At 43.4% G+C, this 21,141-nt stretch overlaps 2 protein-coding genes across 6 annotated transcripts; both read right to left on the bottom strand.

The window, feature by feature from the left end:
- Nucleotides 1–753: 753 nt before the first annotated feature.
- Nucleotides 754–2,385, bottom strand: LOC143449279 (MAM and LDL-receptor class A domain-containing protein 1-like). Its single transcript, XM_076949401.1, has 6 exons — nt 2,224–2,385; nt 2,015–2,161; nt 1,835–1,948; nt 1,653–1,771; nt 1,466–1,589; nt 754–1,406 (listed from the first exon to the last, which is right to left on the bottom strand). Exons 1-6 carry the CDS (start codon nt 2,303–2,305, stop codon nt 868–870), a joined length of 1,125 nt encoding a protein of 374 aa, XP_076805516.1. The 5' UTR covers nt 2,306–2,385; the 3' UTR covers nt 754–867.
- Nucleotides 2,386–2,663: 278 nt separating this feature from the next.
- On the bottom strand, nt 2,664–12,450 carry LOC143449377 (zinc finger protein castor homolog 1-like). 5 transcript variants are annotated; one of them, XM_076949549.1, is made up of 41 exons: nt 12,268–12,450; nt 11,897–11,947; nt 11,725–11,793; nt 11,595–11,669; nt 11,017–11,154; nt 10,860–10,947; nt 10,679–10,796; nt 10,565–10,608; nt 10,417–10,486; nt 10,160–10,277; nt 9,808–9,869; nt 9,653–9,750; nt 9,510–9,578; nt 9,353–9,443; nt 9,013–9,177; nt 8,768–8,940; nt 8,543–8,668; nt 8,326–8,474; nt 8,064–8,252; nt 7,880–7,996; nt 7,690–7,816; nt 7,484–7,529; nt 7,305–7,401; nt 7,201–7,236; nt 7,064–7,122; nt 6,925–6,977; nt 6,727–6,849; nt 6,202–6,645; nt 5,933–6,131; nt 5,688–5,859; nt 5,488–5,628; nt 5,306–5,430; nt 5,167–5,242; nt 5,008–5,100; nt 4,846–4,932; nt 4,690–4,780; nt 4,482–4,623; nt 4,202–4,410; nt 4,021–4,146; nt 3,832–3,945; nt 2,664–3,763 (listed from the first exon to the last, which is right to left on the bottom strand). In XM_076949549.1, exons 1-41 carry the CDS (start codon nt 12,383–12,385, stop codon nt 3,406–3,408), a joined length of 5,046 nt encoding a protein of 1,681 aa, XP_076805664.1. In that variant the 5' UTR covers nt 12,386–12,450; the 3' UTR covers nt 2,664–3,405. The 5 variants fall into 5 exon arrangements, with proteins under 5 accessions (XP_076805664.1, XP_076805666.1, XP_076805665.1 ...); XM_076949551.1 differs by having other exon boundaries at nt 4,482–4,614; XM_076949550.1 differs by having other exon boundaries at nt 7,690–7,813.
- Between the last annotated feature and the right edge of the window lie 8,691 nt (nt 12,451–21,141).

Genomic DNA, 21,141 nt, shown 5'->3' with positions numbered 1-21,141 from the left:
TCGCGAACTAGACGAAATGTCCTGCGCACTTTGGCTACAAATTACTCCGCGCTACAAATGAAGTAAGAACCGGTTAAAAGTTAAACCCAGCTTCATGTCATCTGCGTTCGTCTCATGAGAGAATATTCTAGAAGTATTCCTGTCTATTTAGGTCACTTCTAGGTGGAGTTATGTGAAGAGGGTCAAGTCTGGAGAATGCTCTACAGTTAAGTTCTAAATTACATCTGCAACTGTATCACCTATTGGCCTTCTATGGCCTTGTTTGTTCTTTTAACCTGGAAAGTCTGGTCGCGTATTCAATTATAGTCGTGGAAGCAGAAAATAAGCAGATAAACAGCGACACGAGTGGCAGAGAGTGCTAATGTAGCTGATGTCTATTTTAATCAGCAGTCTCCTCGCCATAATGGTTGAACGGTGATCGGCGCAAGCACCTGGGTGGCACCAACCAATCAAATAGTTTCTTAAAACTTCAAGGAAGGATGAATTTAAGAATTATCCTGTTTTAAAGCTCGTGTTGATTGGAATTGCACATAACGAGCTGTATTGAATTTTGCATATCGCGCGAATATCGCAAAATTGAAATCTGAATTTGATAACCTGGTCAGAACACTCTTCGCTGGTGTTGACGCTTTCTATGGTTTATTATCTTCAAGTTCAAACACTTTGAAAGCTGTCGTTTTTATGCAATATATTTTAATGATGATTGATCGCCAGATATGAACAATTCAACCGCAAACTGAACACGCACTTACGTCACAATTGGGGGTTTCCCGTCATTTTATTAACTTTCGTGTCACTTGATGGTGACTTGCTGCGCAATTCTTTTCACTTTATTACGTCACAAACAGACAATAATTCAAGTATCTTTCAGTTCAACTTTCGGTACTCCAGGCTGGGGTCAGAGGTTATTTCTGGGTACATCCGCGTCATAACTACCGAACAATCGTCAGCGTACACGTGACTTCGCTTCTTCTTTCGCCGTAGGTGGGCGATAAATGCAAGGGCAACCAAGATCAGCAGAATTCCAAGTACGCTCACAACGATTGCTACGACAACGACCTTTGAACTTTTTGCTTGCTTCTCTCTTGTGCTCGTTTTGTTAAAAGACGTCACTGTGGTGTAATTGTTTGCAAACTTTGACACTTCCGGAAAGGTTGAACTTGAAAAGCTGGATGACGTATACACAACTGTACTGGGTGGTTTGGAAGTTCCACTTGACATTGGCCTTGAAATCTTTGGCGACGTCGTTACTGTAGACGACAATGGTGACGTCGCTTGTTCTTCTAGGTAGTTTATAGAATAATTTGCTGTCCTTGACGTCATAAGTGCCGTTGTTGTTTGTATTGCCGACGTCACAATAGTTCTGGGTGGTGGTTGGTAGGGGGCGGCTAGCGGCGGTTGTACGACTGAGACAGAAGTTCGAAGATTATTTGAAGCGGTTGAGGGCAAAGGTCATTCAACTTACCCTCACAGTCGTCGGTTATATTGCTGATTGTGACGTCATCAATTAAAATGTTTCCTTTGCGTCCTCTCTTCCAATCAAGAGCTTCGAACAGGGGAACTCCCTTCTGCCCGGCCGGAAGCGGTATCTTAAGATGAACGAACAAAGATTATTGTTTGAAAGGAATAAGATTCTAATGGCGACGCCTCACCTTCGCATTGCGCCACCCAGAGCGCTGATTGCGCCTCAGGTACCAGACTAGTTTGAGGTTCCCCCCCAACATGAACCGATTCCGCGCGATGTACACCTTTAAGTGGCCGATGTCTCTCCCTGCGTAATTTTAAAAGTGGAGACCACACAGCGGTTGTGACCTCATAAAAGGCGAGCGCTTACCTTTCATGTAATACCAAAACTGGAAACAAGTCGCGTTTTTTGAGGTCAAAGGTCGTCCCACCAGTTTTGCGATTCGGTTCCGGTTGCTGGATTTAATGTACATGTAACCACCGCCTGTGACGTCATGATAAGAAACTCGAAGATCGGTTAAACTGCACAAATACGTATGACGTCACAAACCTCCTCCGTGGTCGTCTCTAGCCCCACTTCCGCTTTGTTTTCCGGCGGAACCTGTGCCGCGTCGCCAGTCGAAGTCATCGTGGTTCGATCGCTGCGTGTTCTGCCAACCACAAGTATTCCGGTTGAAGTCGCAGTCGTTGGTGAAGGCTGCAGATGAAAGAGCATCCTTCAGTCCAATTATTATCTCACAATCGACCTAATTCTCATACCTGGGCTTAACGCTCGTGCTTGCAAGTATACTACTGTCAATTGTGACGTCACAAATAACTTCCATAAGAGACCAAAGATCATTTTTTATCCTCAGATCATCGACAACAAACTATTTCTCATCTGCACTTCACAAACAACTTTCCTTGACTGATTCCAAAATACCTTTGCTTCCTTATTACGTAGCTGAGAAAACTTCCTGCGCCATTATTACGAAACAATACAGGAAGTATTTCAATGGAAATGTTCTGGTCCAATGTTTCTCTCAATTGGTCCAACCTTCCAGGATAGCTCGACAGCGCGCAGGTGGGGGGGGGGGGGGCCATTTAAGCGCGGCAACTTTCTATAAGGTCAAGATGAGCGGCGGAATCGCGTGTCACTTGATCGATAACAAGGAATACAGCAAGAAGATGCGATTGTTTCGTCATAAACCAGATGCAAACCCACTAGAGCATGCAATTTTATTAATCACGTGAATGCATAGAAGTAGTTGCACACACACTTTCCATAGTACGCATTCAGGGGAATCCCCTGTTAAAACTTCATAATTAGGTCGGAAAACAAAATCAAATGGATGAAAAATGCGACTCGTGATTCGAAACACCTCTTCGAGGCACCAACAGATGTGAAAATGACACAGTAGCACGAACACATGAGCACGTCCCAGTTTAGACATTGATTGAAGATGGAACATGTACATTATTTATTAATTGTGACGTCATTAGAGTACCTGACCGAAAGTATCGACAATATAAAAGAAAAACGTAAAAACATCTTGGTGACGCAACACCTCCATTATTCTGGGCCTATAATGTAATAATTTAAGTTAAAAGAATTGATTTCACAGTAATGCTGGCAACCTGAGTAGCTCAATAACGCCAACTAGCGGTAGTACTTTGTTAGAATAAAATGCTGAAGGTGGAGTAGTACGTTGAATAATAAATAAAACCAAGGGCTACAGAAATCAAGTGACGTAACAACAGCCAATGCAGAAAACTTTCCATGGCTCTTGTAATAATAAAGATATAAAATCAATTATGACGTAACACTACGGGTTTCGGCCCAACACGGGTGCGATCAGTTTTGCTTAACCGCTTAAGTTTTGGCAAACTTTTACAGAATCGAATTTCCAAAACATGCGATCATCCCATAATGGGGTGTATGACGTCATAATAAATTTATTTCTACAAACTGACGCCGGCAATCGCGCCGCTCCTGTCACCGAGGGAGAGGTTCAAGGTCTTTGAAAAATCGACTGACGTCACTTCCGCACCAGCCTGCAGCATGCCTGGATTGAGCTGTGACGTCAGAACTGACGTATTGAAAGTGGGGGAGGCAACGGCGCGGTCCTCCCGCCCTGGACTTGACCTTGTGCTGTTGCGTTCACCCATACTCGGGGTACTGGATGAGGCGCTGAATGGAAAGCTGCATGAAACGTTGTGAGCGTTCACCGGTGAGTCAGCATAATTTGACGAGTTGAAGGATGAGTCAGCGCTCTGGTTGATGAAATGTTTCGCCAGAATATTGAAGTTGACCTGAGGACTGCAACAACAAATCGTCAATAACCGTTCGTACGATATACGTCACCTAGCAACATGACGTCATCTCACCTCGTCTGCGTCATCATCTTATGCTTCTTGTAGTGTTGCTCGATGCTGGACAGACCGACCACAGTGTACGAGCACCCGGGCTGGAGACAATGAAAATGGGACGTGTTGCGTTCTCTGTGACGTCATAAAAAAGACTTATTGCGTAACAATGGCCAGGAAATAGACTTAATTGTAAACTTGAGTAGTAACCTGTACTTGCAATTCTCCCTTCTACAGTCGTCCTTCCCCCTCAACCGCTCGAAGCCCCATTGTTCGAGGGTGTCGTTCTTCACGTGCAGGCGTCTGTGGGTGCCGACCTTGGCGGTGTCAGCGCACCTGCGCAGAAGATGCGTTAATACGTGACGTGGCTCATGGCACGGCATGGACATACTTGAAGTCGCATCTGAGGCAGTGGAAGTGTGTGCTCGTCCCGTCGTACTGGCATCCGTCCATCTCGCAACTCTGAGACGGCTTAAACCTCTTGAAGTCGTCTCTCACCAGCCCGGCCACCCTCTCGTGGTGTTGATGGTGCTTGAACATGTGGGTCCTGCCCGTGAAGCGATAATTGCAATCTTCACGTAGGCAATGGTAGTGGGACACCTGCATTATGACGTCATAAATGATACTCTTTCTGAATTGAAGATGTCTATGAAATAGACACCGATTCATACCTTGCATGTGTACACACACTCGGGGTCGCCACAGTTCTCAGAAGATTCAAATCTTTTAAATCCTTCCATGACGTCATTATTCAGCTTAAACTTGTTGAAGAATGACCCTTGACCTAGTTCGTCGTTTTGCTTGCTAGAAAAACTACCAAATATGGAGTTGTTGTGAATACAACAAACGTCGTCGAAACTTCATAACGACTAAACATACCTTGCTAAGAGGCTCTCTTTTGCCATCGTATGTCCATCATCCTCGTTATATTTATCCGCTTCAGGGAGCACTTGTTGTTCGTTGCAATACCCTGAAGCAGAATATTATCTTATTGACGAAGAACAGAAGATTATCTTCGATGAGGAGGAGACTCACCATTGGATCCAGAGGCCAGACTGTTGGAATCCACGTCTTGTGCATTCCCCGCTCGAAGATCCAACACTTCGTCATCAGTTGACATATCTGATGACGTATTAAAAGTCGGACGTTAACTGGTTGAAGGTGAACTCGCGTTTGATTGAGCAGGTTCCAACTCACCGTCTCCGTTCAAAGAACTTGTGTTCATCCCACTAGTGTCCATATTCATCATGTCAAAACCCTCGTTAGTTGGCGGGAAAGAGCTTTTCGAGCCTACGATAAACGCCTTGTTAGAGAAAGCAAGGTGAGAAGAACAGAGTAAAATTTCACTGCACCCACCCCGGGAAAGTTGCTCCAATACGGCGAGTTGGAGCTGGTTCAGTTCGTTTGTCGGGTTGCTTGGACGGGCCTGGTACTAGAAGGGACAATTTCAATCAGAATCTCATTATTGCGCCAACTGGTGGCGAACAATACTCACCGAGAATGAATCTCCAGCGACACCTGGCCGTTGTTCAATTTCATCAGCTTCATCCACAATGAGCGGTAAAGAGTCATCTCCAGAGTCAACATTGGTATGGTCGACGTCAGCTTCGTCGGATAGATCTACGTAGAGGATCACGATCAGCACCTAGTGTCGGCCAAAGACATCAAATAACTCACTTGTCCCGGTGTAACTCCGACCCAGCATTCTCCTCAAGTGCTTGCGGACATGGGTGGACATCTGGTGTTTATACTGAAAGGCGAAGGCACAACCGGCGCGGATGCAGTGGTAGTGGCTGAACAAGCCGTTGTACTTGCACTCTGCAATGGACAGGGCGTGTAAGTGGGGTAGGGGCAAGCGCGCCATATAGCGGACTCACCGCATTTCCCGCACTGCTCTTTCTTGGTGAAATATTTGAATCCGCTCGCTTCTCTCTTCGCGATCTTCTCGTGTTTCTTCATGTGCCAGGGAAGCTTCGATGTCCCGATTGTGACGAACTGACATCCGGGCTTCAAGCAGTGATAATGTCCCCGGAGTCGGAACTCGCAGTTCTGCAACATTCCAACAACGCAATAAACGCAAGCATAGAAGGAATATTATGACGCAACACAGGACGCAGCGTACCGGATTGGGACAGTTCTTCTTCACGGTGTAGCTCTTGAAACATTCCTTGGCCGCTTTGGCGTATGCTTCCAAGCTGTCATGCGCCTCTCTGTGGGTCTGCGCCTTGCCCAGGGACTTGCACACGTACCGGCACCTGTTCAACGTGCAGTGCCAGTGGTTCTGCATCAGGTACTTGCAATCCTGCCGCGTGCACGCCATCCTGGAAAGGTCGTGGTTTTCGTTATAAGGAAACACAATCATAACGATTGTGAAGTCACAGCGTCACTTACCCAGGTCGAACGTGGAGGTATCCGTCGTTAAGCCTGGACGAATCCCCGTGGATCTTCAAACTCTGCTGTGCGGGGATTTGCATGGTCATGTACGGGGATTTCCCTGCCTCACCCGAGGCGAGGAGCGACTTCTCCTGGATCATCCTGAGGTAGCTGAGCATCGCGCTCCTGCTCGCGTCAACCGGGGTCAAGTTCTCGGAGGAAATCCGAGGGAGCCGGGACACCGTTTCTGGGGTCTTTCCTTCAGTTGGTACCTCCTGCAGTTCCGCATCAATGGGTTTTGGGACGATTCTTGTGCGGTTGGTCATCGAAAGCGCGATGTAGCCAGGTGGGGGGGAATCCGGGTCCCTTGATGACTCAGCACGTGACGTGGAAGTGCAGAGAAAGGGAAGATCGGTGCACGTGACCTGGGTGATCCCCGATCGTTCCAATCTTTCGTGAAAGCTGAAAAACATGGATTGTTACTTGTAGCATGGATTGTGTGTGTGTGTGTGTGTGCGTGTGTGTGCATGTGTGGAGACTCACAGCGTGTGGCTGAGTACGAGTTGTTTGTCGACGAACAACGCGCAACAATCCTGTACGATGCAGTGGAAGTGATGACGTGACGCGAATACGCACGCGGGGAGGGCGCACTCCCCAGATGCCAACCTGGAAGAAGAGGAGGAGGGAGTTGGAACGGGAGCTACCGATGGACTTTCATCCACAACTTAAGCCTCTACTCACCCTCTGAAGTACTTCAACACCGCCTGCGTCGGCTCTTCATCCGCATCCGCTTCCTGTCAACAACAACAAAACAATCGCGTTACTGACGTCATAACCATAACCATAACTACTGTACATGACGTCATCAGCACAAACCTACCGATTTAACTTCGTCTGATTGGACGGTTCCTTTCGACGAAAGATTGAGGGCTTCGCTTTCTGAACATTTGTCAATTTTAGAAAAGAACTAAAAGTTAATTTCGATTAAAAGTTATATTTTAGAATCTTCCAACCCACCTTCGTTGTTTCCCGTTGACCTCGACTTGAACTCACCTGCAAAAAGGTCAAACCAGTTCAGGTTTTGCTTTAAATCTATTTGAAATGTTCAAACCCAATCAAACCTTTCATCCGTTGTGACGTAGTTGTCTTTGTCCAATTATCTTGATCGTCGCCATGGTAACCATCGTTTTCTTCGTAATCTGGCGACTGACGTAAAGTCTGGAACAAAAAATCTTTGTTGGCAACCCTGGTCCTCAGAAAAAGTTTTGCAATCGACCAATGGCCATAAAGTACGTCATACCGAGTTGTCTGGTACTTCCATATAAGGAGGTGGGGGGCGCTCTTGCCTGGAAAAAATTATCGATTTTACAACGTTTTTTTGTTTTTTATCATCCCGTAAACTTTAAACACAACAATAATAAATAAAAATAAGCAAAAGAGAAAGAAATTTCGAATTTAATATGATAATAAACAAGTGTTAGCAGGAAACAGCGCCATCGCACTTACTGTAGCTGGAAGCTACCGTCCTCGCTAGGCGACGCTGTGGATGAGGTTGACACGGGCAGAAGCGCTGCTTGGAGACTAGAGCTTTCAGGTTTTGACGCAAAATCCGACAATTTTTTCGGCAACGCTCCTGAAGATAAAATAAAATAAATTTCCAAATGAAGGCTTCAACAAAGTCAGTCACGTGACATACCGGCAGCGACTGAGGATGGAATCTTCGCCAAAACTTTCCTCGCAGTCTCCTGGTAAAATGCAGGGTCGTATTTTGGTTGGTTCCCTCTCGACTCGAACAAGGTTGGCGGGACCGGGCCTGAAAGTTTACGTTTAGGTTTAAATTTGCAACAATCTAAAAAAAATCTTGACACTTTATTGCTTACGGTTGATTAAATTCGCTGTAACGAAAGGAGAGAGGAAAGAGAAAGTAGACAGCGGTTGCCCCTGACAACCGAGATAGGGGGCGATGGGGGGGCGCACGAATGCTGGTGTTAGCTGATGCGGTAACCTGGCAACGGTTGGCATGGCTACGACAGGGCGAGGAAGAATAGAGGCGGAAGTAGTGACAAGAGCTGATTTTTGGGAATTGGAAGAAAAAATCAAAAGAAAGAAAATTTTGTTGAAATCTGGTCGCTTTATGCTCACTTCGGTTGGTGTCGACGCCCATGAGGTCCTGCCGGTCGTGCTTGCGTTTGTGTGAAACCATCTGACTAGTCGAAGTGAAGGAGAAGTCGCAATTCTTTCGTAAACAATGGAAATGATTTGCCGTCCGATTCCAAGCACAGGACGGAAAACTAGAAATGAATTATGACGTCACAGATAGCTAAAGAAACAACAAAAATATAAAGAAGCGACCACTTACTTGCAGGGTTCGTTCTTGTAAAATTTCTTGAAGCCCTGTCTAGTGTAGGCGTCATCCCTCGTGTGGTAAGCTTTGTGCTTCTCGATGTCGCATTTGTTCTTGAACGTGAAGTTGCAGTCTCGCCTCCTACAAACGCACTCAATCATCAATCAATCAATCAATCAATCAATCAACCAATCAATCAATCAATCAATCAATCAATCAATCAGCCGTCACTCAACTTACGTGCAGTGGAAGTGGGTTGTGCGCTGGGAACTGAAGGGGCAATGGTCTGCCCCGCACAGCTCTGTCGCCCTGTACCGCTGGAAGCCGTTTGTGACGAATTGCTGATTCTTCTTGTGGAAGTTTTCATGGGTCATGACGTCAGAAGTGCTCGTGTAAACTTTGCAGCAGTTTGTCTGTCGAAGGAGGAAAAATCACTTTCAAGCGCGTGGCATCAAACCATCCAATGAACAACCACTACGACTTACATGCAGGCAATGGTAGTGCGTGCTCTTGCCTTTAAAATGGCACAAACCAAACTGGGGGGTGCAATTATCGTTCGGCGCGAACCTCATGAAACCGTGGGCGAGCGAATTATCGCGCTTCTTGTGCATGTTGTAATGACGGATGACGTCGGACTTGTTGGTGAATCTCTGCAAAACAATTTGGATTAAAATTAACGCAGAATCTTTGCGCCAGTTGTCCTCACTCTTTAGAACTGAGTGATCTGACAAAGTCAAGGCTAACTTCTGGAGAAGACGGTGTTCCAGGAGTACATCCTGTTATTTATAAACTGTGTCAGTCATGTTAATAACGTCATCAGCTCACCTGGAAGTTGCAGTCACTGTCGGTACAATGGTAGTGGTCCCTGTTGATATGCGGGCACTGCGGCTGCATGCACGAGTTCTTGGCCGTGTACCTGAATAAAAAGCCAGCTTAAGATAATCAAGTTTGTTAAACTACGACCGAGTGAAAGGCCACCTACTTTGTGATGTATTTGTCGAAGACGTCTTCGTCGAAACTAGTAGGGTCTAGAGTTCCTTTCTTTATCGACCTAAAAATTGCAGATAACAAAATTTACTGTGACGTCCACACCTGGTGGGGTTAACACTGCCACAAATCGCGCACCCGACGCCACTTGAGACGGTGCCAGCGGTGATCGTGTCCATCGAATCCGCACTCGCTTGGTACTGCCCGCTAGATGACGCAAACGATGAACTTGAAACCTTAAATAGAGGGTCGGTCAGCACTGGAGATATGACGTCATTATTGAGGAAGCTTACCTGGGCGATGGGGCCGGGACTTTGTTTGAGCTTGTTGTGAAGAAATTCTTGTTGTTGGCCACCTTCGAGTTATGAATGATACAAGTTAATATTTCTATGAAGTAATTACCGGCAGGAAGCTCTGAATAACTTCATTTAAAATAATAAAGTTGATTCATCACTGCACGAAATGCATTATGATGTCACAAGAGACATTTATGGGTTTATTATGCGAATAGTAGGTGCTACTTAATCAAAGCAATCTCCTGCCTGCTTTGAAATCACTTCCTTTGAAAAACAAAACCTTAGAAATTTTCATAAAGCGTTCGTGTGACGACACAGATTAGCAACAAAGAGCATTATGACGTCTTACTTGTGCTGGCGACCAGGGAAGCCATAACTGCGGCTGCTACTGCGGGTTGGAAAGCAGGTGCGGAGAATGTGGTTGCGGGGAAGGCGGGAGTATGCGGGCCGCAGATGTCTTGAAGCTTCTGCAAATACCAACATAATATCATTGTTTGATAATTAACGACGAATAATCGCGGAATGACGCAAAATACATGGAACGTGCTGTAGTGTGTGGCCATATCACAACTACAGAAACTTGCACCATCGTCATGTCACTATTACCTCATAGTCTGTCAACTGATCTTCATTCTGCCAATTATGGTCGTTAGAAGTTGCCGCATTCCAGGACGAGCTGAGATGGAAAGATTATGATGTCACAATAAAGATATCTATTACGCACTAATGAAGCAAAAGTAACTTTGTTACCAACCTTGCTTCATGCTCTTTGTCTTCGTTTATGACGTCAGTTTGAAACTATAACAAGAGACAATGCACGTTATTCAAACATGGTCTGTAGATCAGTGAAGGTCAAAGGTCAACCTACCCCAAGCTGTGAACGAATCCGCTGCAGCGAAGCCAGATCATGACGTGTCAACCCAACCTCCTGCATAGATTCCACTAGGGGGTGCTGCTGAGTCAGAAGTTGGACGAGTTTTTCATACCTGGGGGCACAGAGGTTAGTTCATACGTCATTAAGGTCAAACGATGACGTAACAAACAATTACTTTGAGCTAAGTTCTTCGTTGACCAACTCGGAACTGACGTCATCAGCGTGAAGTGACGTCATGGTTACGCGACTTCTGTCGTTTAAATCTAACAAAGCACGAGCAGTTATTGATGACATCATTACGTTACAAGGTTAAAAGGAAATGACGTAATCACCATCATCCGTTTTTCTTCTCTTCACGCTTAGGTCAAGTCCATCCCGCGTCACGTTGCCATGATAACCCTCAGAATTTTCAAGGCTTTCTTCTATGATGTCACGCAGTCGTTTTCTTTCCAAAGATTCATTTTGGTTGACTACAGAATTGTCATGGTTACGTCACAAGTAGCGAGAGATATGAAACGCGAAAACTCAAATATTTTATAACTCGAAGCAGAATATTCCTCCCTCGCAAAACTGCACGCGTCTCAAGTGACGTCATAAGCGCTTCCCACACAGGATATAATTTGATTGAATTAAAATTGTGACTAATAATGCTCAATCCTCGATTTCCTTCGCAGAATATATCACGTGATATATTAATTCCTTATCTGTGCCACAGCCTGCTGGCGACGGTAAAAATTTGAAATCATAAAATATGCGCTGAAGAGGGAATGACGACATAGAGGACACCCAGCGCGCGGAAATAATGTGGCCCCCAACTTCCGGGCGATAACGCGACGAAATGTGGAATTAACTCGCAGCGTTCAGTCGCCTCTTGATCGCATCAAACTTCTTTCCACACAAACACACTCACATTTGTCAGCTTTGGTTGTCATGGCAACGCTTCCTTCGTCGTCACTCACAGCTTGTGGTTCCAGAACATACACGCCTAAAGCAAATACGACGTCATAACGCGAAAGGCTCGCTTATTGGGGGGTTCTTACCTTCTGGGGGTTTGTCCGGTCTCATTGCCGAGTCCCCATTAGGGAGGACGCTGAAAACAGCTGCTTCGTCTGCAAATTACATTCAAATGAACTCAGATTATTCGAGAATTTCGTGCATAAAGAAACCCATTAAACAGACAAATGGTGACGGGAGAATTATGACGTTACAAACCTTCCGAGTTCGACTCTCTAGCCTCGTTGCCTAGCAACCGCAGTGGGGAGTCTGAAACGAAGTCAACAATATGAGAATTAATTATCTTTTAGTTAAACATAAATCAAATTTTTGCCAATGCATATTTTGTGACGCAATTCAGCCGACCTACAGGCTTATTGTGACGTCATAAACAGCAAAATGAGCATTTTCCATGAGTTTTTAAACGAAGAGAAGAGTTGAGCGAAGTGATTCACGTTAAAATGAAAACAAATTAATTAAAGCGAAGGAAACCGAGTGGTTGTGTAAACAAAGTCACTTAATAATCGCAATTATGACGAATAATTCGCTGCATCGGCTCCGCTCAACCAGGGTTTGAAGAAAAACTTTACCTGGAACGTCACGTGACACAGACTCTGCAACATTTCCAGAGCCCTCATCCGTTTCATCGGCGGCGACACACCTCGCATCCAGTCTACGCACCGGTCTGCTCTTTCTCCGAGACGACATCACAGCATGTCAATTATTACGTAACAAAGATATTATCACAAACAAGGCTATAACACAAAATGCTCTATTGGTCATTATACACAAGTCTTAGATAAGGCGGCGACTAGTTTTAGTGATTTTTAGTTTCAAAATTACTTTTGAAACATTTCACGCAAAAGCGAGCAGTTTGCTTGGAACGTGCTCGAGTTTCATGTTGAATTTATATCGGGGGCGACAATTCACAAAAACATTTCTGTTGTGGCGCACTACGAGGTGCTTTTGGTGGAAACATGCGTCAAAAACATGGCAATTTGTTTTAGTTTTCGTGGGATCAGCTCAAACCTGCAGCACAATCATGATATAGCGCCTGCTTCGAATAAATTGACACAAAACGTGAAACGGCACAAAAAGAAAAATTCTGCCTAAAAATAAATCTTTAATTAAGATATTAAACAAAATTTCGTTTGAATTTTGGCAACTTTCCGGTCCCACGTAAACAATTTTACTTGCTCTAACCAATGCTTGAGCCCAGCAACATACCAACGCCCAGAATAACTTTGCCACACAAGAGGTGGCGAGATAAAAACTTGTCGAAAATTCAAAAGTTTTCCTGCAATTTGAACGTTTGAGGCGAGAAATCCTAGATTAAGTTCTTATTCACCGAGTTTGGGTTATTCTGACGTCGGTGCAAGGACCAGCTCGTTACAGCGATCTTGTTCAAAACCGCGCTGACAACAAAGACTATTTGTCTTCATAATCAAATCAGCAGTATGACGTCATAGCCTACAATGCAACCTCGCATTCAACCTTTAAGGAAATGAAATTGCTGAATTTCAACCCGAGGCGAAAGCTCCAATCATCTGCTCTATGCTAAACCCTGACCAGCTTTCTAGAAAATAACCTGAGTAACGTTCTGGTGTGCGCAGTCAAACTAAATCTACGCCAACATTTTACCTGCGCGCTTATTAATTGGGGCATGTAGGCGTATATAGACGCCGGATGTGACGATTGGAATATTTGTCATCGAATAAACTGCAAGTCGGCGTAGGAATGAGGCAAATGTACACACTTTGCACGATTTTCAACCAACAGGAAACATTGGGTCAGAACCTGTTGAATTGTCCCATAGAAATGCGAGAAATCGTTCCTTATTTTCATTCCAGAATACGGCGCTTCCATTGAAAATCTGTTGGAATAAGGCACGTTGTGGAGTTGCAGGAAACGTAATGAAACACTTCTGAGCTCGCCCATTCAATCGCGCGTCCTGGTAAGATCGCGATTTATAGAAAATCATTTTAAAGATTTTAATTCGAAACTACGCGTTCTTGTCGACAAATGTAACCCAATGGCAAAATACGAGCCACTCATCAAAAACTTTTTTCGAAATTTAACTGCCTTTGAGCACCATCTAAAACAGAGTTGATCATTTAACATTTCGACCCTTCTTACACCACAAAGCGCATTGTTACACAATTATTGTGCGCAAATAATTGAGAACCTTGCTTCATATCGAGGTGGTGCAAGACGGTGCAGAAAATGAGAAGCCGCCAACGCACAATTTCCTGATTCTTCACGCGGCCTTTGATTAATAAGCGACGGTATCAGCGTCACAGAAGCGCAATTACCAGGCAAAATTCTCTACACCGTTTCCAAGCTACATATTTTTGTAGATAAATTTATAGCACGCTAATCGGCGCTGGCAGCAGCGTTAAAAAGTGCGACGGCTTAAACAAAGCATAACAAATCGCAAGTTTTCATGTTGCATTCATTGATGGGAATTTCCTCTGAAATGTGAGCGAAAATTGTCGACAAGGTTGAAATATTATTTGAGTGAAAACGCCTGAGCCTGGAATTACAGCTTTTCAGCAGGAAGCCGCCTGCTGGTTTTCTCTTCCACACGAGACCAACCTGACAGGTTCCGTTTTAAAAAGAACGCAGCAAAATATCCCTCGCATGAGCTTTAAACAAAGACTTCATGAAATAAACGACCTATTATGAACGAACAATCTGCGCTTGTGAAGTAGGGCCTACTCTCCCTTGCAATATACTCAAGTCAGACGTTGATTAAGTCCAAAATTTAGAAGGAATTTTAATCCATGGATGCTTCGTTTTTATTTTGCCTTATGACGCAAGAATGTGCTGATCATGTTGTCACAATATTAGCACATTTGACTCATTTATGTATTAAAAGTGAAAGAGAAAATTAATCACGAGATCCAGCCAATTCATTCCACAACCCGCATGGAGGCTTCCACATTTGTTAGTGACGTCACAACAACCATTGTGACACAACAAACAAAGTGATAAATTGGCGAGAAGGGTCGAAGCTGTTTGTTTTAGACTGACATGCAATCGCAAAAACGAACAAGTGCGCGCTCAGTTGTTTCGGATTCGAACAAATTAAAACTGGAACCTCGTCGGGAAATAGTTTGTTGAAATTTTTAAAAAGGAAATCTTTTGCCTGGCTGCCCGGGAAATAATAATTTCCTTCGTTGTCTGCGGGAAGTTCCTTTATTTGGTCACAAAAGGATCTATTACTAGTTAAATATCTGATACTGAAGCTACAGAAACTTCATGATCTTTAAAAATCTGTCTTGAATTTCTCACCGATGCGATAAAACAAGGATCCAAGTCAAAAATCGATGCTGAACACGTTGAAGTTTTTTGAAAAGTTCCAACAAAACCCACTTCGAGCGAGAATGACGCACTAAGTGCAAAATAAAAGCTCTCGTGGAGCAGCGAAAATTCGCAGCAACTTGACAAATTTGTTAAAAAGGAGAAAAACGAAAAATCGCGTCGCTCGAAGTGGCCTTAAAAAGTTCTCGATGAAACGCGGAAATGTTTCCAACTCTCGCGAGATTTGAAGGTGACGAGAAATGTAGAAACATTTCATTGCTTTCAATTGAACTGAATCTGTTTTCCCGCAAACACTGACCTTTGTCTCATTCTGCTTAATTATGACGACACAAGCGCAGAGACCGTCTAAAACAGACAATAAATTAAAAGCGTGCAGAATCACTTGCTCAGCTAAAACTAAAAAACTGGACTCTTGAAAATTGCTTTAAACAAAGTTGTTTGGGTCCAAAATGGCGTAACAAAAAGTGCTTATGTGCAACAGTCTTATGACAAGGTTGGTGCGTAATCAGAAAAGCGACCAACTCATGCGGAAGTAAAGTTGTTGCCGCTGCCTCAAAAGTCTGTCTATTTCTGCCTAAACTCCAACGGCTTTAAACGAAGCAGCTGAGCTGGGTGTTATCGAATCCATTTCGCCGAGTTATTATCTAAAAAGTTTATGTAATTGAAACACGCTTTGGGAGTGCGCAACCTTTTTCCCAGTGTCTGACAGAAAACAGCAACAGCTGCTGGTTTCAACGCTAAAATTAGCTTGGGCAGAGAGATAAAGCGAACGGCAAATAAAAGTCTTCAGAGTCAATAAACAGCTGAATATGAGTTTGACATGAGCGGCCTAATTGCTCGGCCATTTCGCAAACTTATCGCTTCTTCAGCGCCACCTTCATTTCACTCGTATTCGCGCATTCTGCGACCTGAGATAACACAAATGAATGGCGCGCAGAAAGTGAATCGTGGTGAAAATATAAACGCGTTTTCCATTATTTTAAAGTTTTTAATCGCGGAAACACTTGGAAACGTCCAACGAATTGTGCGACATGATAAGGCGATGACTTCACAATTTGTCTAAAACGATAAAAGAGGATGATAAGCGATGAGAGAAAAATCTGGCAAGTCAATTAGTCGGAGAGTCGGCTGATTACCTGAAGCGTTCAAGACCCGAATCCGGTAAAAAAACTCCGAATTTTAACGACCTGACAAACCGGGAATGTTTCAACACCACCACGAAGCAGTCGCGTGTTCTTTATTCAATGACTTATGCATTCCCTCAAACTATCGCCAGCTATGACCGAATAAACGACATCGAACTATTTCAAAGGATTTCAGCAAAGTTCTCTGCCGGTTTCCATGCAATAAATTCTGCCTCACGTGTGCAAGAAAGTTGGCAGAGATAATGTCTCCCTCCCCGCAATGATAAGACTTCTCACGGCCCAGCAGAAACAAGCCACTTTACCTCGCAAACTTTTCCATTTCAAGCATCGAGTCACTTCCACTCGGTCCAGGAATTTCAATAATAAATTTATGGTGTAAACTCCCACATGACCGAGCGAATCTTTTTGCCAATCGCCTTCTCGCTCTGAAATCGATACCAACCGTTTAAAATAAACTGTTTTTGAGAAGTAAACCGAATGAGAGAAAAAGTGCCGCGATATCGCTTTCCCTTAGAATGGGATCGAATTTCCGCGTTTTTTGGTCAATTGCTCCATTCAATAAAGCGACGTGAAAGGCTTTCGCTCAAATTCATTCTCCCGCTAAGCCTTTGGGGACAAATCGGCCTTATTTCGTCATAAAACGGCACTGGTGACCTCACAATCAATAGCGTCGATTGAAAGAGAAAACGCAACAGACTATTTTTGAATCAAACTTTTGAATGCGAGGAAGTAGCGGTTTCCACTCCCCACTTTTATTCAACAAAATCCGCCGCGAATGAGAAACGTGGTAAAGAGTTTGTCGCAAACCTAAAACTGAAGCCTGTACCTCGCAGATTGTGCAATTCTACCAGGGGGTACAAGGGCAAGGCTATGAACTAATTCTTCACGAACTTGTTTGACCCGAGCGTCCTTACGTCATCCCACCAATTAGAAGCGAGCGATTACATGGCAGCTCTCCACGCAAAGTCACGTGATATTCATCATTGCCAAGCTCATAAAACTGCTGGAGAATTACTTTTGCCAACTTCAAGGTCAAATTGAAATTTCTGCATCTCAGCCTCACAGCGCTCGATAAAACTTGTTGAATTTCAGGGAAACTTGCCTCGGCCTTCCTGCTTGTGAATTGGCTCTCGCACAGGCGGAAAATGAGGGACCTCTCATTAAAATTTCAATTCACAAACTCGCTTTTTTCGTCCTCAAACGAACTCTAAATTTGGTTATCTTACTCTCTTTCTTTCTCCTGTGAGGAGCGCTTAAAAATTGTTCCTGCAGATTAAAAAATGAGAGAGTTCTAATCCATCTAAAACTTTCCCTCGACTCAAATTTAAGCCCGAACTCGAGTTATTGCTCAGATTAGCGACTTAGGCAACAAACTGTTAAAAGTTTAATTTGTCTTTTGCAATAAGACGCAACGCAACAAAAAATCTTATATTCCAATTTCCAAACAATTACGCCATCTGTCAACAAAGCGGACTTTCTCCGTTTCCATCCCATCGCGGTATATTGCGCAAAATCGTAATCGCAAGGCCAGGGGAATGGGACCAAAAAACGCGATTACGTCACAAATGTATTTGCTTTTTACTGGTTAAAACATAAACTACGGCAGTCACGTGATCATCACAAAAATATGTTTTGCAAAAGTTGTTACGTCATTACGGCTTACAGTGACGAAACAAGTGGAAGCAGACGTCGAATACTTTTCGGATCAAGTGAAGTGTTGGAAAGAAAATTGAAGAAAAACCGAGGAATTGTTCCATCTCTTCTAAAACCTTAACTGTGTCCATGGAAGCGTGAAACCGACCAAATCGCGACCTACATCGACATCTGACCGTTTCTAATTTATTTAAAAGTAAAAATCGCAAATTTCGCTAAAAATCGATGAAAAAATCGAAGTGCGTCGAGTATTTTGGAAAAAGCAATTTGTTGGGAAGAAATGTCCGGCGCTTTTAAGCGAAGAATTTTCAGCAGAAATCGATGTCGGGATCCATAACGGGGAGGATCGCGCAAAATCGCGCTCTGACGTAGGTTGGACGTATTTGAACCCTGCGTTTATTATTTGCTTCTAAAACTTCTATTTTTAACTCAAAAATATTTTTTCTAGAAGACGCGTTGAGCCAAGGACTGATGACGTAAGAATGACGTCGACAAATATTTAATTAGGAGACACAACAGGGCACAAAAGCAGATAAAGCGTTTCTAGAACTCAATTGACGAGAAAAGTCAACTTGGTCAACCCGAAGGCAAATGAACTGGCAGTTAAGGATCAACTTGCGTAACAATTAGCGACAGTAAACGAACACAAAGCCCTTTATGACATCACAAATCGAGTAAGCATAGTCGCCAGCCAAGCAAAGTAACATAGCATGGCAAAAATTACTATAGGATAATAACCAAAATGCTTTGTTAAAGAAAACTTATGACGCAATAAAAAGTTCTAAGCAAACTCAAACCGGAAAAGCGAAGAATTTACAGAGTTCCAGAAAAAACTTCAAGTCAATACAATTCAGTTCTGCGGGGTCTTAATCCAATTCCAAGTTCTAAAATGCTTATATCCGGGCAACCTTAAACTGTTTCATCACAATGCGTCTATTACGTCACAATACACCTCTTCTGACATAGATCTGATTTAGCTCAAACCTGACCCTGGCTGACTGGGTCCTGGGTTTGTCAGAAAACTGACAACTTCAACAAAACCTGATTAAAACTTCGTGATTATCGGTTTAAAAACGTGGTTATTTTTGCGTCATGAAACTGAATAATTGAAAACCTGCGACGTCACAAAAACGGCATTTAACAAAGAAATTTAGGTGAAAAAAGACACAAATTATAGCGGGTCACGATTTGGAGAAATTATGGTCAAAGAAATCAACAAAAAGTAAAAATCGCGCGATCACATAATTATGCGAATAAGCAACGTCACGACCTCACCCAAAAGCGGGACGTGAAAGCGGTTGAAATGAAAGTTTACAAAACCATAAAAGACTCGACTAAACTGACAATGTTACGAAAAACTCTGACACACCCGGACGAGAAAATTACGCTGCGATCCCACATTTGAGAAAAGCAAATATTTAAAGCACGAAAAACACTCAAAGAGTCCAAAGTTTTTCTGTCGTAAAAACTCACAAAATTATGCACGAAGCACTCGGCGGCTTGGCTAATAATTTATGGCGGTCAAACACAAAGAGCGGAAAATAATAAAGAAAAAGGAAAAATCGCGCACGGTAAAATTGTCGAGGCATTTTTTCCTCGAATTGCGCAAAAGCGTCGTCGCTTTGTGTCGCAAATATGGTCGCTTTCAATCATTTACTATAAAGCAAAGAAAAAGTTGAAAAAGTGCACGCGCTCTTTGTCCATAAAAAGGGAAAAAGCGAAGCCTTTGAGCGGTATAATTTAAAGCTAAAAGTGCTCTTTTAATATTTATGATCGACGACATGGAACCGCCATAAAGTTGACGGTTTATGCTCAACCATCAAAATATATGGACCCGAAGCTCCGCACTTTACTTTCTAAACGCCAATTTCTACGGTGGTCAGGCCAAAGTTTTATGGTAAAGTGCGGTTATAAAACTATCCTAAACTTAAGAAATATTTTGCGAAAAAGCGGAGAACTGCGATATTTCGCGCCTCAATAAACTGACTTTGATTCATGAAAAGCAAAATTTATTCAAAGCACGCAGATATAAGACAGAAACTCCTCAAACTACAATAGGAGGAAGTGGATTTCTCATCAAAATAAACGACATTTTGCAAGGCAAATGCGGCGGTGACGTCACGCAAAAACGTTTCAAGGAAATTGTTGATAAAGATGCCTTCGCGTCGACTTTGATCCAGAAAATCTGCTTCTGGCCAGGCGCGGTTTGTGTGCGGATGAATCATCCAATCTGGAGGGGTTGGGATCGTTCGCCAGAAAATATTCGGCACAAGAGGCCCCAACCAGCTCGCGTGAAACAACACCGGGCCCGGCCTCATGCATGGCGGCCACTTGTTGTCGGCGCAAAATTTCAGAGCGCGCCTCAAATCACAAAATACAGGTTTTTGTCAAAACAATTTCAAACGCTGGAGCACCTCTCAAAATTGAAACAGGTGTGCAGTTGGCCACATCCGGGACACAAACTGCCTGACAACGTCGCTTGTGCAAACTCAGCACGCGCATTAAATAAACAAGAAATTAATTTGATGGTGAAATTGCGGCCACATAATACGAGATGAGAGATTTGCGACGTTCAATGCGGAGAAGAAAAGTGGAAATATCCGTTAATCTGGATGAGCGCAGGGAATATTGCGATAAAAATCGCGATAATGGAAATGAGATGTTTTATTACAATCGCGCGAAGTTCTTTGACCTCGCCCTATATGGCCGATGCAGCGAATACAATGAAAGCTGCTGGACATTCTGATAATAATGGGGTTCGTGCAGGAAATAACGACTTTAAAAATAACGCGACACGTTTCATTTCCCTGATATTTATAAACCGCATAAAAGATCACATAAACGCGCTAAATATTGATATTTCACGGCAAATTGCTTCAAATTCCAGAAAACGTAAAATCGCGTAAAACTCTGCCCGATTATTTCAATAACTGGCTTTAAAACGTCACAAGGAGGATGCCAGTGTCTTTAAATAGAAATTCTAAAAAAGATTCGAAACAATTGACTCGTCAACGGACCCAAGCATGACGTCATACAAGGCAATCTTGCAAGAAACTAAAGTTCATGTACGGGTAATCCCCTTCAAATAAACACTGTTCAAACAGAAACTGGGTACATGGCTGTGGGCACGTTCACTGTCAAACCCTCAACAAATTAACTAAAAACTTCTGCTGCTAACATTATCCTGCTGCTGCATCTACAGTGCACGTATTGCAGTAGACTTTATTAGAAAACTAAACATTTACCAAAAATTATTTTGTCCAACTATCTGTTGCCTTGGGCTACGAGTCGAAACGAATTAAATGTTTTAAAAAGGTTTTTTAACCGGCAGGGCACCTGGCA

This window comes from Clavelina lepadiformis, chromosome 3 (genome assembly GCF_947623445.1).
Source record: "Clavelina lepadiformis chromosome 3, kaClaLepa1.1, whole genome shotgun sequence".
In the NCBI taxonomy this organism is placed as follows: Eukaryota; Metazoa; Chordata; class Ascidiacea; order Aplousobranchia; family Clavelinidae; genus Clavelina; species Clavelina lepadiformis.
Note: the sequence above shows the minus strand (reverse complement) of the source record. Positions and strands in the feature narration are given on the sequence as shown.